The sequence below is a fragment of the Mustela lutreola genome, chromosome 2 (genome assembly GCF_030435805.1).
Source record: "Mustela lutreola isolate mMusLut2 chromosome 2, mMusLut2.pri, whole genome shotgun sequence".
Classification (NCBI taxonomy): Eukaryota; Metazoa; Chordata; class Mammalia; order Carnivora; family Mustelidae; genus Mustela; species Mustela lutreola.
The window spans coordinates 221,164,686-221,180,313 of record NC_081291.1 but is presented as its reverse complement, the minus strand read 5'-3'; the positions used below and the strand labels follow the sequence as shown (position 1 = coordinate 221,180,313).

General features: G+C 49.3%; 1 protein-coding gene across 2 annotated transcripts in view; it reads right to left on the bottom strand.

The window, feature by feature from the left end:
* MX1 (MX dynamin like GTPase 1) overlaps positions 1–15,628 on the bottom strand; it is a 29,296-nt gene that overhangs the window by 7,883 nt on the left and 5,785 nt on the right. The window contains exons 4-13 of one of the 2 annotated variants that reach the window (XM_059164769.1): positions 12,796–12,831; positions 12,106–12,298; positions 10,911–11,048; positions 8,104–8,258; positions 7,325–7,463; positions 6,563–6,761; positions 5,010–5,088; positions 3,292–3,414; positions 2,807–2,948; positions 221–379 (exon numbers count right to left, since the gene is read on the bottom strand). In XM_059164769.1, coding sequence (XP_059020752.1) covers positions 221–379; positions 2,807–2,948; positions 3,292–3,414; positions 5,010–5,088; positions 6,563–6,761; positions 7,325–7,463; positions 8,104–8,258; positions 10,911–11,048; positions 12,106–12,298; positions 12,796–12,831 — 1,363 coding nt within the window. The remainder of the gene's footprint in view (positions 1–220; positions 380–2,806; positions 2,949–3,291; positions 3,415–5,009; positions 5,089–6,562; positions 6,762–7,324; positions 7,464–8,103; positions 8,259–10,910; positions 11,049–12,105; positions 12,299–12,795; positions 12,832–15,628) is intronic. The other variant, XM_059164770.1, reaches the window with a different exon arrangement.

Below are 15,628 nucleotides of genomic sequence, written 5' to 3'. Positions count from 1 at the left end.
AGCATGGACAAGGTGGAGAGGTCCTGTGGGTCTGAGCCCTTAAGCTGGAAGATGGGTGCTAACTCAGGGTCAGAACTGAATTGAAATGTTGAACCAGAGAATTAATCGGGTTCTTGGGAGGTTAAGAAACACTGCAGGAGGAGAGCTGTGGAGGTCGGCACTGTGCAAGCCTTTCCTTCCCCTGGAAATAAAATGCCTAAAAGCAAAATCAAGAACTCACCCGTCACCGTGTGTAGCATATCCACAGCAGGCTCCTCCAGTTCTTTGATTTGCTGTTTTATGATAATCTCAAACGTCTTGTAATTGACAAACCCTGGCAGCTCTCTGCCACGATACCGATTTTCAAATTTCTCTATTTGTTTATATATAGCTTTGTAACCTGGAAAAGAAGGATTTGGAGTTATTTTACCATCGGAACCTTGGGGTTTTTTTTTTTGTTGTTGTTGTTGATTTGTTTTTGTTTTTTAATACAATATCATTTTGGACTTTCTGAAAACACAGAGAGGCAAGGGAAAAAAAATCAAATTTGATTTGCAAATGGAAAAAAAAAATCAGGGTTTGCAGTAAAAAAATGGATCTCAAGACCATTTTCCTGAAGTCATCTCAAGGCGGCAAGTGTGGAGCCAGCATGTGAGGTCAGTGGACAGTGAACCGTGGGAGGAAGGAAGGAATTTTCTCTTGGGGAAGAAATTCTATAGCTGTTTACCGAAGAAATTGTATCACCATCCAGAATCCGTGACTCATCACACATCCAAGTATCCACGTACAACAGCAGGAGTAGAAATTGTTCATAGATCAGAGGAGACAACAGAGTAACCAGAAACATCACATCACTGTTTGTTACATAAAACACTTTGTTTCTTCTTTATACTTTTGCAATTTTTAAAATTCTCAACAAACTGGACTACGGAGGATACTTCCACTGGTGCACGATGAGAGAGCTCTGGTTTCTCTTTTTGAAGAACTAACCAGGAATCGTGGTCTGGGTCTCCTCTTTTCGTCAGGAGAAATTTTCTCATAGGCATTTTTTTTTTTTAATCGTGATATACTTCACATACTAATTCACCCTAATAAAGTGTAGAGTTCAGTGATTTTTAGTGCATGAGGGACATGGTGCAACCATCCCCACCAGCTAATTCTCAAACACTTCCATCATTCCAAGGAACCCTGTGCCCATCAGCACATGCTCCCCTCTCTCCGCCCCCTGCAGCCCCTGGAAACCACTAATCTACTTTCTATCTCTATGGATTTGCCTGTTCTTGACATTTCATATCAATGGAACCAAAGATCCTGGGGCTCTCTGTGTCTCACTTCCTACACTTAGCATGATGGCCTCAAGGCTCATGCATGTTGTACCAAGTTCAGTGCTCCATGCTTTTCCACGGCTGAGTAATAGTCCATGGTCTGCTGTCAAAGGCTGAATTGTGACTCCCCAAAATGGGTATATTTCAAGTCCTAATCCCTAGCACTTCAGAAATGTGATTGTGTTTGGAGATGGAGATGATCAAATCCCATCTGACTGGGGTCCTTAGAGGAGGAAAGCAGGACACAGACCCACACAGGAAAGTCACAGGGAGAAGGCGGCATCTACAAACTGAGGAGAGAGGCATCTGGAGAAACACGTGTTAGTCATCCTAGCAGGTGTGAGGGGGCTCTCCTGTGGATTTGGTTTGCGTCCCTCTGATGGCTAATGACACTGAGTCTATACCCGTGCCTCTGAGCCATCTGTACGTCTCCTTTTAGAGATATGACCACTCTAATCCTTTGTCAATTTTTAATTTGGATGATTTGGTTTTTTTTTGTTGTTGAATCCGAAGAGCTCTTTGTATATTCTGGATATGGGGCCCTTACAGACATGCGATTTGCAAATATTTCCTCCCGTTCTGTATGGGGGGGGAGGGGTGCCATTTGACACACACAAGTTTTTAATCTTGATGAAGTCCACTTTGTCTGTTATTCTGTTGGTCATCCATGCTATAGGCGTCCCGTCTAAAATCCACTGCCTATCCAAGGACATGATTCAAATCTACACTTTCCTCTAGAAGTTTTACCATTCTAGGGCTCACATTTTGGTTTCTGAGTCATTTTGAGTTTATCTTTGCATAAGGGGGTACTTAGGGGTCTAAATTCATTTACCTGCATGTGGGTCCCCAATGATTTGCAACTGATCATTTGTTGGGAGGAATTTAGCATCTTAAAAAAATAAGCTAATTTCTCATGGGCTATGTACTGTCATAAACTTGCTGAGGGATGGCTGCATGGGGGGCTGCCAGAGGTCGTCTCCTTGAAAGGGACAGCGGTCCCTCCCCGATGGAAGATCACATCACACAGTGGTGTGCAGCCATCTGTGTTATGGGGTTAGCTCCAGGAGCCGCGCGGGAGCTGTGCGGATGAGGCGAGGACGGCTCCATTTTCCCAACAAGAAATGCTGTTATTAATCTCCTGCTGCCCTCTGCACCTCCTCCAAGGAGCAAGCAGGACTGAGAGGTAGGGCCTTGAATTGGGTAAAAAATGCATAAGGTATCTTCCTCTGTCCCAAGCTCAAAGCCAAGAACAGAGGTCAAAGGGAAATTCTGGTCAGCAGAAATCAGTCACGGTGTGTCCTCCGCGGGTGTCGTCTGAAATCCACAGCTGACCCCTGCTGGCCCGAGCTCAGGCGGGTGGGCTGGGTCACGTGTGGTCTCCACGCCCTGCGTCCCGGCGCCCCCATCACCAGCGTCCATACCAACCGCACCCCCTGCCCCCCTGCGATCCCCCCTCCCACTCCAGCCCGCTCTCCAGGTCACCGGTGGCACCCCGGACTCACCTTTCTGGAACGCCTTCTCAATCACAGTGTTCCATTTGTGGAACTCGTTCCGGATTTTGGTAAAGAGCCGACTGTCATTCTCCCCCACTGACTCCTCCCCTTCGATTAAGGAGTTGATGTCGTGGCTAAAGGCATTAATTTTCTGCCAACAAGGAGAGCATAAGGGTAAGTGGAGGTATTTCAAACACACGTGGGGGCGTTGGGAGGTCTCGTGGAGGCAGAAGGCAAGTGAGTCTCTCCTTGCCCCCTTCCAGGGGCAACAGACCCCCACACTCTGCCCTGACTGCCTCGGGTCTCAGGGAGCACATGTGACACCTGTCACTCCCTGCCCACCGTCCCTTCGCCCCAGCTCCTCTCTGGGGCCAAGAAGGCAGACCGAGCCTGGGTCAGCTTTCGGAGAGCAAGAAGAAAGTGCATGAGGCACAAGATCCCTTTCTGGACAAAGATGTGTGACTCCTGGACTCGAGGCAATGTGCGACACTCACGTCTATCAGAAAAAACATCTTTTCGTGCTCGTCTTCGGGCACATCTGAGCCGTACTTTTGTAACTCCTCCGTTATTTTCTCATGATTTTCCTTTATCTGATTTTCAAGCAGGGGCAGAGTTTTCTGAGGAAAAGAGAAAATAAGGCACAGACATGAATACGGACCGGGAAGGAGCGGGAGCTCGCAGGCCTCCCTCCGCAGGGTATGCCCGACTGCCCGGCTTCCTCCTGAGAGAAGATGGGGGGCATGTTAGCAGGTGCTGATGCCACCAAGCCCTCCCCATGTCCCCGCTCCCCTGGGGGACAGCCTCAGGGAGGCACAGAGGCTACCACTCCGCGTGGAGCCTGCCGCCGTCGGAGAAGGAACGAGTGGTTCTGTGATCACGTGACCACCACTCTGCCCGCAGATTAGAAAGAGCCGCTCGTCTCAGGGGCTCTGAAAAAGCGGCCATTGGAGCCATTTGAGATCCAACCACTTTCCTGCTGTCCACAGATGAATGGTACCGGGGGCTTCTGTGCCTGACAACGTGGTGGACAGTGGGCACCAGCTCCGTCTTCCACCACAAACATCAAAAAATGCTAGTGGACATGGGGAAGACACCGCTGGAAATGCATCGGTGGGTGGGCAGGGGCAGGACGGACACCCGGAGGCATGGCTGGGTGACGTAGGAGGCCGGGGACGAGCAGAGCAAGAGGAGAACCAGATTTGGCCTCACGGGGCATCTGTTGCAAAGAAAAGGACTTGGCTGGGGCTAAGAGTAAATCCGGCGGGCTTGCTGGAGGCAGGGAATCCAATGAGCCGGCATCTTCCTTCTCCATAAAGCCGGGACCCAAAAAAATGAAAAATATAACTAAACCAACTAATTCTAAACAAAAGAGCCAGGCTCTTGCTGTGTGGGTCAGCTAGGAACAGCCCCGCCCTCCCTCCCCATTCTCGGGGACTGCACAGGAACCTGAACCTGGAGCTGAGCAGAAGAACATAAAATCAGGACTGATAATCTGTGACCACGAGCCAGCCCTCAGACAGGTGTGCCGCCCAAACCTGCACTCCGTGAGGCGTCAAGCAGAGAATCGGCAGCAGGCCCTTTCGAGGGGCTGGCAGGAGCCAAGGCTGCCTTTCCCTGGAGAAACAGATTTCAAATCTGGGGTTCTCTGAGTGGCCAAAACAGCCCAAAACAGGCCCAGAGTCAAAACCCGAAGCCAAGTCGTCATGGGGGGTGACCGGCAGAATCCAGGGCACTAAGGCCTCTGACCTGGGAATTATCAAGCGCAAAATGCAAGAGAGATGTGTGCCAAGAAATCTCTTTAAGGGATCGCAGACGGGAAACCGCAAGAAGTTCTATCCATACAAGTTCTGAGAAAAAAACCCCAGAGAGACCTAAAATATGAAACACTACGATCATCTCAACAACCAAGGCGTTATGACAGCGGCCGGTAAGGAGAAAGGGAACGTGGGTGCAGGGCCCGTAAGATTTTCATTTTTAATTAAGCCATGTGGATATCGTCTGCGGGCTCCCACCCAACGTGTGGTCCTCTGACGAGCAGCGTCCACAGCACCCGGGAGCTTGCTGGAAAGGCAGAGCTGCTCTGGAGACCCACTGACCCACTCCTGCAACATCGCCTGCCCCCGGGATCATCAGTGGGTCACTCAGCCTGCGCAGCAGAGCTTCGGGTTTGCGGGGTTCTACTCAGAAAACGGACCGCTCTGCCCGTGCTTACACAGATGTGCATGATGAGCTCGGAGGTCAGCTTGTCCGCCAGGCAGGGGACTGTGGCCCTTCCTTCCTCCAGAAGAACCCTGCGGACAGAGCAGAGGAGACGGTGCACACATCCACCATGGCATGGCCAGAAACTGCGAGTCAGCTTTCTGCTGCCCACAGAGTCAAGTGACTTCCAGTGGGCACCCAACCAATGGGCCGCACCGGTGCGCACGGAATGACGATGCCCCCGTCGGACTTATTTCGGACACTTTGAGTGGGAAAGGGCTGTATGCAAGTCTTGAGTCACTGTCCCGTATGCCTCAAATGAATGTGACACGGCATGTTAACTGACTGCAATGAAAATTAAAAGTTTAATGTGAAAATGGTGTGGGGCGCCTCGGTGGCTCAGTCCATTACGCATCTGACACTTGGCCTCAGCTGGGGTCTTGATCTCAGGGTTGTGAGTTCAAGACCCACGTTGGGCTCTGTGCTGGCCATGGAACCTACTTAAAAAAAAGGGGGGGGGATAGGGGTGCCTCAGTTGTGACTCACTCGGGTTGTGAGTGCCGGGTCCTGGGATTAAGTCCCGTGTCTGGCTCCCTGCTCAGTGGGGAGCCTGCTTCTCCCTCTCCCTCTGTTTCTCCCTCTTCCCATGCTCTCTCCCTCTTTCTCTCTCTCAAATTAATAAAATCTTTTAAAAAAATAGTATAGGTGACCCTTTCCAGCTGATATATTAAGCGTTTACAACCTCCGGCTATAAAACCTGATCTTTATAAAAATGCACGTGGTCGCCTACCAATAAGTTTTCATAACACACACACACACCCTTCTGGGTGTAATACGTGCAAATCTACGGATACGTGGTGGCATAGGGCTTCACAAAAACACACTGGCGAGTGCCTACAGAGGAGCGTGGCGGACACTGATGTAGGGGACACACCCTTCCCTAAGACCAGAGCCTAAACCACAAGATGCTTGGAGGAAGGAAAGCCTATTCTCATTCTACCCAAATCTGTGTTCGCTGAGTGATTACAGGATTCCTTATATTTTAAAAGACTTTTTTCGGATGTTTATTTTACAGGGCAGCAGGGAACCATGATTTTACAAGTCTGTTTGTGAGGGTACACTCACTCACCGCTGAGTATCTGTTTCCACACCTGTCAATTTTTTAATTGTGGTAAACTGTACATAAAACTGACAATTCCCTGCTGTGCCGCTGATTGATAATCAGACTAACGCGGACACATTTGATTTGATTTGAAAGGCCACATATCATACATCAAATACATGTACCTGGGTCAGCTTCTGGGCTTTCTGATTTTTCCCCCCTATTTTAAGGCACTTATGTTTTTATTTTGGCAGCAGCACCACACCAGAGAAATGACTGTAGCCAATTCCCTCCTTATCTAATCCTTGAAAGGCATTTCTTGGTAACTTTGTCAGTTCCTCTTCTGGTCTTCCGGGGGACTCCCATGGTCACTGCCAAGGTGCAAACGCTGCGGATGTCTGCTTTTGGGCAGCAACCCTTCTCCCCAGGTTTTGGTTCGCCCTTGCGAAAACACGGCCGGGTACCTGAAATGTGGGTGGTCTTCAAAGAAGTCTCTCTCTTTCTGCAGAGCCTCGGCCAGGGTCACCTGGTCCTGGATGTCCTGCTGGCCCCGGCACTTGACAATCATGTAGCCCTTCTTCAGGTGACAGACAAGGTTCTGTGCCACGTCCACCACCTTGCTTTCGGTACCTCTGTCCACCAGGTCAGGCTTTGTCAAGATTCCTGTAAGCCGGAGTCTTCCGATTAGAGGCCACGCACCGCTCCCTCTCAGCCTGCTCGAGGGCACACAGCAGGACCACCATACGGGCAGAGCTCCTGGCCAGGGACCGAACCACTGCTTGGGCAGCGCAAAGATCACGTGCCCCCGTGGGCAGCTGGGGGGGCTGGCTTCACCCAGGTCACGGGGAGGCCGGCTTCACCCAGGTCTTGGCCCTCATACCAGAGGCACAGCAGCATGTGTAATGACCTTTTACTTTTCTTTCTGCCCAACAGAAGCGTTCATTCTCTATTGGGCTGGTTCTCAAACTTCCCTGTGCCGTAGAACCCCCTTCTTGAGGCAAATCTTAGAATGCAGGGTCTTGGGCTCTGCCCTGAGACCCTCCCTTAGGGCGTCTGGTGGGCCTTGCATTGTTAAACATTTTTTAGCTCTTTCTGATGCAGGTCAGGGAGGCGTGGCCCACACCTGGAGAAGCACAGGTCCCCCCAGGACCGGCGGCCTCATCTGCTAAGCCCACCACAAAGTGAAGGTTACCACCTACGGCTGTTAGGCTCTTCAGTCTTCTTACCTATGGTCCTGTCTCCGTCGGGGTCCACCTCCTGAGCCATGCTCAGCGCCTCTGTGGTGGCGATGTCCACGTTGCAGGGGACCACCACCAAGTTGATTGTCTCCTGCCTGAGGATGTACTTCCTGATGAGCTGCTTGGTCTGCGGGAAAGAGAGAATGTATGAGAACAAGGACAGGTCCTGACCTTGCACTTGCTTCGGGACCTCAGAGTCCCAGGGGTAGCTCCTCGAAAGAAATGAGCCCACGGCACGAGCCTGGTGGCATGGCCCAAGCCAGAGTGATGAGAAACCAAGTTCGCAGCAGCAGAAACAGAGCTCCGGGGTCAGGGGCGGGGCGGCGGGGCGGGGGTGGGGGGACCCCCTGATCTTAGCTCATGAACCAAGATGCCCAGACATGCTTGTCTGTGCCCTAAATCTTTAACCCCTTGGGTGATATTCGCCAGTAAGAAGGTGTCATTATTCTTGTTTCTAATGCTTTCTCTCCCTACATAAAACCCCTTCCTAACACACATCGGCTTAGATACACCACCCGACGAAACTAATAACTAAATATGGATCACCGTGGATACCCCACACATGTGTATGATGGATTTCTGGTTCTCCCTATCGGCCTCAGTCTCCCCAGGAAGCCTCCATCGGACTCCAGCAACTCAGGTGGTGGCCATGGAGACCGCCACGCTGTCCCAATCCTCCTCACACTTCCTGATGTCCGCTCTCCCGACTCAGCCCCAAGCCCACTGGTGTTTGGGGCACCACTCCACCCTCCGGAACGAGGCTTTACCTGGCGTCCGATGTCGGCCGGCTGATTGCCCACAGCCACCCTGGTAATGCCAGGGAGGTCTATAAGGGTCAGATCCGGGACGTGAGAGGAGCTGACCTCCAGGTTGATGAGCTCATGACTGATCCCCTGTCCTTCCCCAGCAATGGCATTCTGGGCTGGGGAAAGGGAAAATGAGAAAAAGTCAATACAGCTTCGAGCAGAAGCATCTCCCTACAGCCAGTCCTCCCGCGCGAGTCCCGGACAAGGCATACTGGGAGCAGACGCCCCATTCTGGAGCTAAAAGGAACCTCAAAGGATAACTCAGTACCTTCTTTCAGTGGCCAGAACTGTCTCCAGAAAACATTTAGTGAAAACATCTCTCGGGATCACCCCGACTTGTACCGGTCCAGAGTGGGGCAGACACTAAACCTTCCCTTTGACGCCATCAGGAAATTAACAACAAAGTAAAATGAAAGCAAATAAAAACACATGGGAACTCTTGAAACATGGTCTGGGGACTTATGGGGGGGAATTTTTCTTGTTGAGAAATTGATGAGCATTGGTATTCCCATACAGGATCTCATTCTGCTTCTGACTCCTTAATGATGAAAATTTCAAGACATACATGTATTTCTGGGGGGTCTAGGGGGCTCAGTCAGTGAAGCGTCTGCCTTCAGCTTGGGTCATGACCCCGGGGTTCTGAGATCGAGTCCCATAGTGGGCTCTCTGCTCGGTGGCGGAGTCTGCTTCTCCCTCTGCCCGTCCCCCTGCTCATGCTCGCTCCCTCTCTCTCTCTCTCTCTGTTCAATAAATAAAATATTTTTTAAAAAAGATAAAATGTATTTCATCAAATTGTTAGCTAACACCCCTGGACTCCTTTCCACAAATCCAGATGCCTTTTTGGCTCGTTTTATAGCAATCAGGAACTCGGGGACAGGAGTGACGGTGACAACGGCGTGTATGTCACCATTTAATACCCATGCCCCCAGTATCCACTGACCGGACACGCGGTCATGAGATTAAGTCTGGCCTATGGGATAAGTGTGACGAAGTCACAGGAAACCTCCAGAAACTCCACTGGGAAGACAGGAGAAGCTCCGTGTTGGTGTCCCTGGAGCCGCGACAGGGGCTTTCCGTGTAGATCAGGCAGCATCGGGACTGATGGCCACACACAGTGGAGAAACAACAAGGGAGTCTGGCTCCTGACACTGGAACCCCCAAACCAGCTCTGGGCTGCCTGCCTCCAGACATCCACGCGAGAGAGAAACAAAACGGGCAGATCACTCAAACCCCCGTGTTAGCGACCCACTTGCCCAAATGGCTTCCAGATTCCCTGCCATCACTGTAGGCGCGCTCTTCTACAGGGCGACCTTCTCCCATCCAGAGAGTGTCCCACAGGACCTCCTTTGGCTGACAGGACATCACAGAATGGGTCCCAGGAGAGATCAAGAATTGGAGCATGGAGGCTTCTTCTCCCTTGCCGCTGGGACCCCCCCCCCCCCCGCCCCCCGCCACGTAAAAAGCCCATTCTGGACTCTGGAGGAGGACGGCCACCACATGGAGAGAAGGCCTGGTCGTTCCAGCCCTGGGCTTGGGTAGGTGACCCACGCCATCCTAGACTGCCAGCCCCGGTGAAGCCAGCTGGAGGGGAAGAACTGCCCCGCTGAGCCACGGAACCGCAAGAAGCAAACAGCTCCAAGCCACGAGGTCTGGAGATCGGGTTGTTACGTGGGAAGGGCCAACTGGTATACACAGTGGTTTTCTGCCCCAACGATCACAGAGTAACATTCTATTAAACATCCTTCAGCTTCGGTCAAACGGTCTATCAATGCGACCTAGTGCCTCCACCTTCATAAAAACCAAACTCACTTTTTTCTGCTGCTGAGTATGAGGTCATGCGGCTATGAACCCACTTCCAATAACTGAACCTTAACGGTGACAAATGAGGAAGAAAGTCAGGTCAACAAGGGGAAGGCCATTTATTCACCTCACTCAGTCCTAGCAGCAGCCAACAGGTCACTCTGGTCCCGACCGACTTCAAGCACTATTTCTCCTTTCAGATGCTCTAAGAAGGCTGAGTGATCGGTGTGGTTTGCGTTCACTGAGAACCCCCATCCGTCAACCTGAGCTAGGATTATGCACCCACATGCATTTCACTCTTGGAAGAAAAGGCCCAGGAAAAGCTTCTAAAGAGGGTTCAGGTCGGGGCGCCTGGGTGGCTCAGTGGGTTAAGCCAGTGCCTTCAGCTCAGGTCATGATCTCAGGGTCCTGGGATCGAGCCCCGCATCGGGCTCTCTGCCCAGCAGGGAGTCTGCGTCCCCCCCCCCCCTCTCTGCCTGCCTCTCTGTCTGCTTGTGATCTCTGTCAAATAAATAAATAAAATCTTAAAAAAAAAAAAAAAAAAAAAAAGAGGGTTCGGGGATGGTCCAGAATGCCTTTTCTCCAGGTGAACATGAGAGGGGCTCCCTGGGCCTACACCCAGCTCCTTCCTCCATCCCACCTGCGGAGTGGGAGAGCCTTTGAGTAAGGGACAGATACTCCTTGTTTAAATTTTAAAATTCACATCACTCTCAGATCCTTACAAACAGAGCAACGAATGCCTGAGGTCAGATTCTGTCCAAAGCGCTGGTCTTAATGGCGGTCAGAGAAGAGAAGCTACCTGGGAGCTGGGACCTGACGCAGATGTGGTTGGGGAGGGAGGGTTCCCAGGGGAGCAGGACGGGCCCAGACAGGGAAAGGTAGGATCAGTAACAGATGGACCCCCTCCCACTTCACACAGGTGACCAGACATCCAAAGAGGCGATGACGCACGGACGCGAGGCCCTCACCTTTATTAATTTCTGCTTCCACCTCCGAGGGGTCTGAAATCTCCTTCTCGAAGTCCTGGTAACTCACTTTGCCCCTCCACTCGTCCTGGTTCGTGACCTTCTTCAGTTTAAGCACCAGAGGACATCTTGTAACAATCCCTGGAGACCATGTCCACATTAGTCCTGTCCTTTGCTTTTAGGGGTCTTAGAGGGTGGCCTTTGATGTTTCCATAATCATCCAGGCAGACCACTAAAACCTCCTGGTCTCATTCTCTGATACTTGGATGCTTTACATCTGGGTGGCCTTAGAAATATGCATCTGGACTACACAGCCCAGGTAATTTTTTGCTCACTAATGCTTGAGAGTCAATACTCTATGCTTCTCCCATCATCTCAGCATTTTGCCATCAGCTCCAGTGACATGCCAGTGTTTTGGAAACCGCCAAACTCAGGCAAGTGTCCTCCATTATCCCCCAGGATACACTGTCCACTACCATCAGGAATGCCTATGGCTCTCACCAGGCCCCCTCACCACCGCCCTCCTGCTGTAAATTTCCAGATCCCACCCTCTGCTACATCTGACCTATATTTCAAGGCCCATCTCAGGTCTGCCGCCTCCCCTGGAGCCTTCGTTATCCCTTGGCCTTGGCGCTCAAACAGCACCACTGACCAGAGCACCAGTCTTTACCTCCCATGAGGAGGGTCACTTCTTGAGAAGGGATTCAGGACAGACACCCACATGGTTCTGGGTGCCCAAATACATTTATGTAGACCTGCCACGAAGTGAAGTTTACATACAATACACATAAAAATGTGCCACATGACGGTGTGTGGACTGAGTCATGTCCCACCTCCCATTTTCATCCCTAACCCCAATACGACTGCATTTGGAGATGGGGCCTTTCTTTAAAAGGGTAATTACGGTTAAATGAGGTCTTAAGAGTGGAGCCTTAACCAATATGACTGGCATCCATCCAAAAAAGAAAAGAGATCCCAGACATGTGTGCACAGACTAAAGTCTGTATGAGGACACAGTGATAAGATGGTCACCCGCGTGAGGAGAAAGGCTATGGGAGAAACCAACCCAGTCAACACCTAGATTTTGGACTTCCAGCCTCCAGAACTATAAGAAATAAATTTCTGTTTTTTAGCCTCCCAATCTGTGGCATCTTGTTAGGGCAGCCTGAGCTGACTAATACACAGGACAGGTGCTTACCGCTGCCTCTGGGGAGAGCGACCCCTGACAGAGCCTCCAGCACGGAGCTCTTGCCCGAGCTCTGGTCCCCAATGACGGCGATGGCAGGCAGGGCCAGGTCCTGTTCCACACCCAGGGCCCGCAGGGAGTCGATGAGGTCGATGCAGGGGCGCACCTTCTCCTCATAGTGGTTACACAGGCTGTTCTCAGGCTCCTAAAGGAAGCAGAATCAAAGAATTCCATCATGGCCTGCAGATCATTTTCTATCAAAACAGACTTCAATCAGCCAAATACCATAGGTTCATGGAGCTCACAAAAGAGAACGGGAAAGGAGCAGAAAGAAATATTAAAAGAAATAATTGATAAAAATTTCCCAAACTTGAATGATTAACCCAAAGACCCAAGAAGCTCAATGAACCCCAAGCATAGGAAACAGTATCAAGGCCCATTTTAATCAAATTGTTCGAAACTGGTGATGGAGAGAAAGTGATTCAAACAGCCAGAGAACATGTTAGGCACTGAAGAGCAAAGATTAGATGTACACATCAGATTTCTCATCAGAAATAATCAAACAAGAAGATAGTGGGAATAACATTTTTAAATACTGGGGGGAATAATCCATCAACCTAGAACTATACCTAGCTAAAATATCTTTTTAACAAATGAAGACAGAAACTTTTTCAGACATAAAAAAGTGAATGAATTCCTCACCAGCAGATCAGCACCACAGGGAATATTAGAGTCCTTCTGCCAGAAGGAAAATGAGACTGAATGAAAATCTGAATCACCACAAAGAAATCTATGTCAGAAATGGTTACTATACTTTTTTAGAATACCTCACATATCTTTAAAAGACATATGACCAAATAGAAATAATAAGAACATATGTTTGGGGTTTGTAATAGAGTCAAATTAAAATTCATGATAAAAATAGCATTAAGGCAGGTTTTGGGTAGCTCAGTCGGTTGAACATCTGCCTTTGGCTCAGGTCATGATCTCAGGGTCTTGGGATCGAGTCCCATGTCAGGCTCCCTGCTTCAGCAGGGAGTCTGCTTCTCCCTCTGCCTGTGCCCTTCCCCCCATTGCTTGTGTATTCTCTCTGTCGCTCTCAAATAAATAAATAAAATCTTCTAAAAAAGAAAACAGCACGAAGGCTGGGAGGGGAGAAATGGAAGGATATGGTTTGGAAGCATACGGTTCTAAGGTTCTTGTTTAAACAGGAAATCACATACTCCCACTTCAAGGTAGACTTGATTAGTTAAAGATGTATACCATAAACCCTAAAATAGGCATATTTAATACACCAATAAATGAGATAAAAAAATCATAAAAAATAATCTGATTACTTTGAAAGAAGGTAGGAACAGAGGAAAGGGGAAATAAAATACAGATAGATCAAGGAGAAAGCTAATAGCAAAACAATCTTCTCAAACTTAATTACATTAACAACCACAATAAATATAAATGGTCTAAGTATGCCTAGAACAGTCAAAGTGATTTTGAAAAAGAAGAATAAAGTAGGAAGGCTAACATTACCTCATTTCAATATTTATTTAAAAAGCTTCAGTAACCAAACAATGTGATATCAGTATAAAAAAGGAGAAAGAGATCAATAGAACAGAACATGTATTTCAGAAATAAACTGACATTATCTATGGCCAACTGATTTTTGACGAAAGTGCAAGGGCAATGCAGTGGAAAGACAAGACTTAAGACAAACAGTGCTTGGCCAACTGGGCATCCACACACCAAACAACTTTGTACCTATCCTCCACACTATATAAAAAACTATCCTCCAATGGATCATAGATTTAAATGCAAAACCCCAAACTACAGAACTTTTAGAAGAAAACAGGAGAAAAATCTCTGTGGCTGTTGATTAGGACCTGTTTTCTTAGCTATGGCCCCCAAAGCACAATTCATAAAAGAACCATCAATAAATCAGACTTCATCAAAATCAAAAACATCCAATCTTTCAAGAAGACCATTAAGAGAATAAAAGTAAGCCATAATCTGGGAGAAAATGTTTGCAAAACAGCTATTTGGCAAAGGACTTAGGCGCAGAATATATAAAGAACTCTCAAAACTTGACAAGAAAACAACCTGATTAAGAAGAAAATATGAGAATGGGCTTCATAATATACCTAAGTTTTAATAGTTCCTTTATATCATGGTCAGAAGCTATTTATATTTCGTTCATCCACAAGCCCCTTGCTGTTGAGAGCAAACAGATTTCCTTCCCCGGGCCCCCCTAATGCTAACCTGCTCTTAGTAGTTCTCCCTCCTTTCCCTCACATTTCTGGATGTCTGTATGTCCCCACTTGTCCTCCTCGTATATTACCCTGACCTCAATCTCTCTCCCTTAAAGCAACAGGCATGAAGAAGAGCCTCCTGGCCACGTCTGCAGCAAGCGCCTGCTGCAGTTTTTCTCTGTAGCAAGCTTCCGAAGGGTCTGGAGCTCACCCCCCCAGGGACAGCCCCGTGGTGGCCTGGCTATACCTTTGTACCCACCAGCCTCCCACTTAGCCTTCCTCCTGGGTTCATTTTTTGTTTTCTTTTTTTTTTTTTTTTTAAGATTTTAATTATTTATATGACAGAGACAGACACAGCGAGAGAGGGAACCCAAGCAGGGGGAGAGGCAGAGGGAGAAGCAGGCTTCCCACTGAATGGGGAGCCCAAGGCAGGGCTTGATCCCAGGGCCCTGGGATCGTGACCTGAGCTGAAGGCAGACATTTAACGACTGAGCCGCCCAGGCGCCCCTTGTTTCCTTTTCCTTAAATCACCCATTCACAAGAGTTTATACAACATGAATAATAGTGATATTGCATGAAACAACTCCCTGAATTAAGAAAACACATAATCCAAAAAAAAGAAAACACATAATCGCAGCACGCCGGACAGTCCCTGTGCCCTCCCCCATCCCCTTCCTGGGGTTACCCCTCCCCCCCCCGAAGGTCCCTCCATCCTGAGGCTCTGAGAACCACGTTCTTGTTCTTCTTGATGGTTTTACCACCTACTTGAAGCCATACACGGCTTCCTGTTGCCTGACTTGGAACTTCACGTAAATGGGACCACACCACACATTTCTTCTGTGCCTTGGCTCTGTTTCGCCACTATGGTGTTTCAGGTCTCAGTGCCTAGATTCCCACTCCTAAAGAGGATCCTGCCCCACGAGCATCCTGCTACCTACAGATGCGTCCACCATCCCCGCGCACTTGTATCGATTCTGGATTTCGCTATCATAAACAACACCCCTATGAAGATGGCTCTCAGCGGGTGTCTGTAGGAGTGTCTGAGTGGTTCTCATACCTGACCACAGACAGGATCACCTGGAGGGCCGGTTGAAACACAGCCGGTAGGCCCCACCCCTGGAGCTCCTAGTTCTTTAGGTCTAGGGAAGGGGGATGCTTCTGGATGATATCTACATTACAAACACATTTGCATTTCAGACTTCCCTGAGGATGCTGGTGTGGGGGCCACACATTGAGAACCAAGGTCTCTAGCTAGAAACGGAATCGCTGGATTACAAGACACGCACATTCAA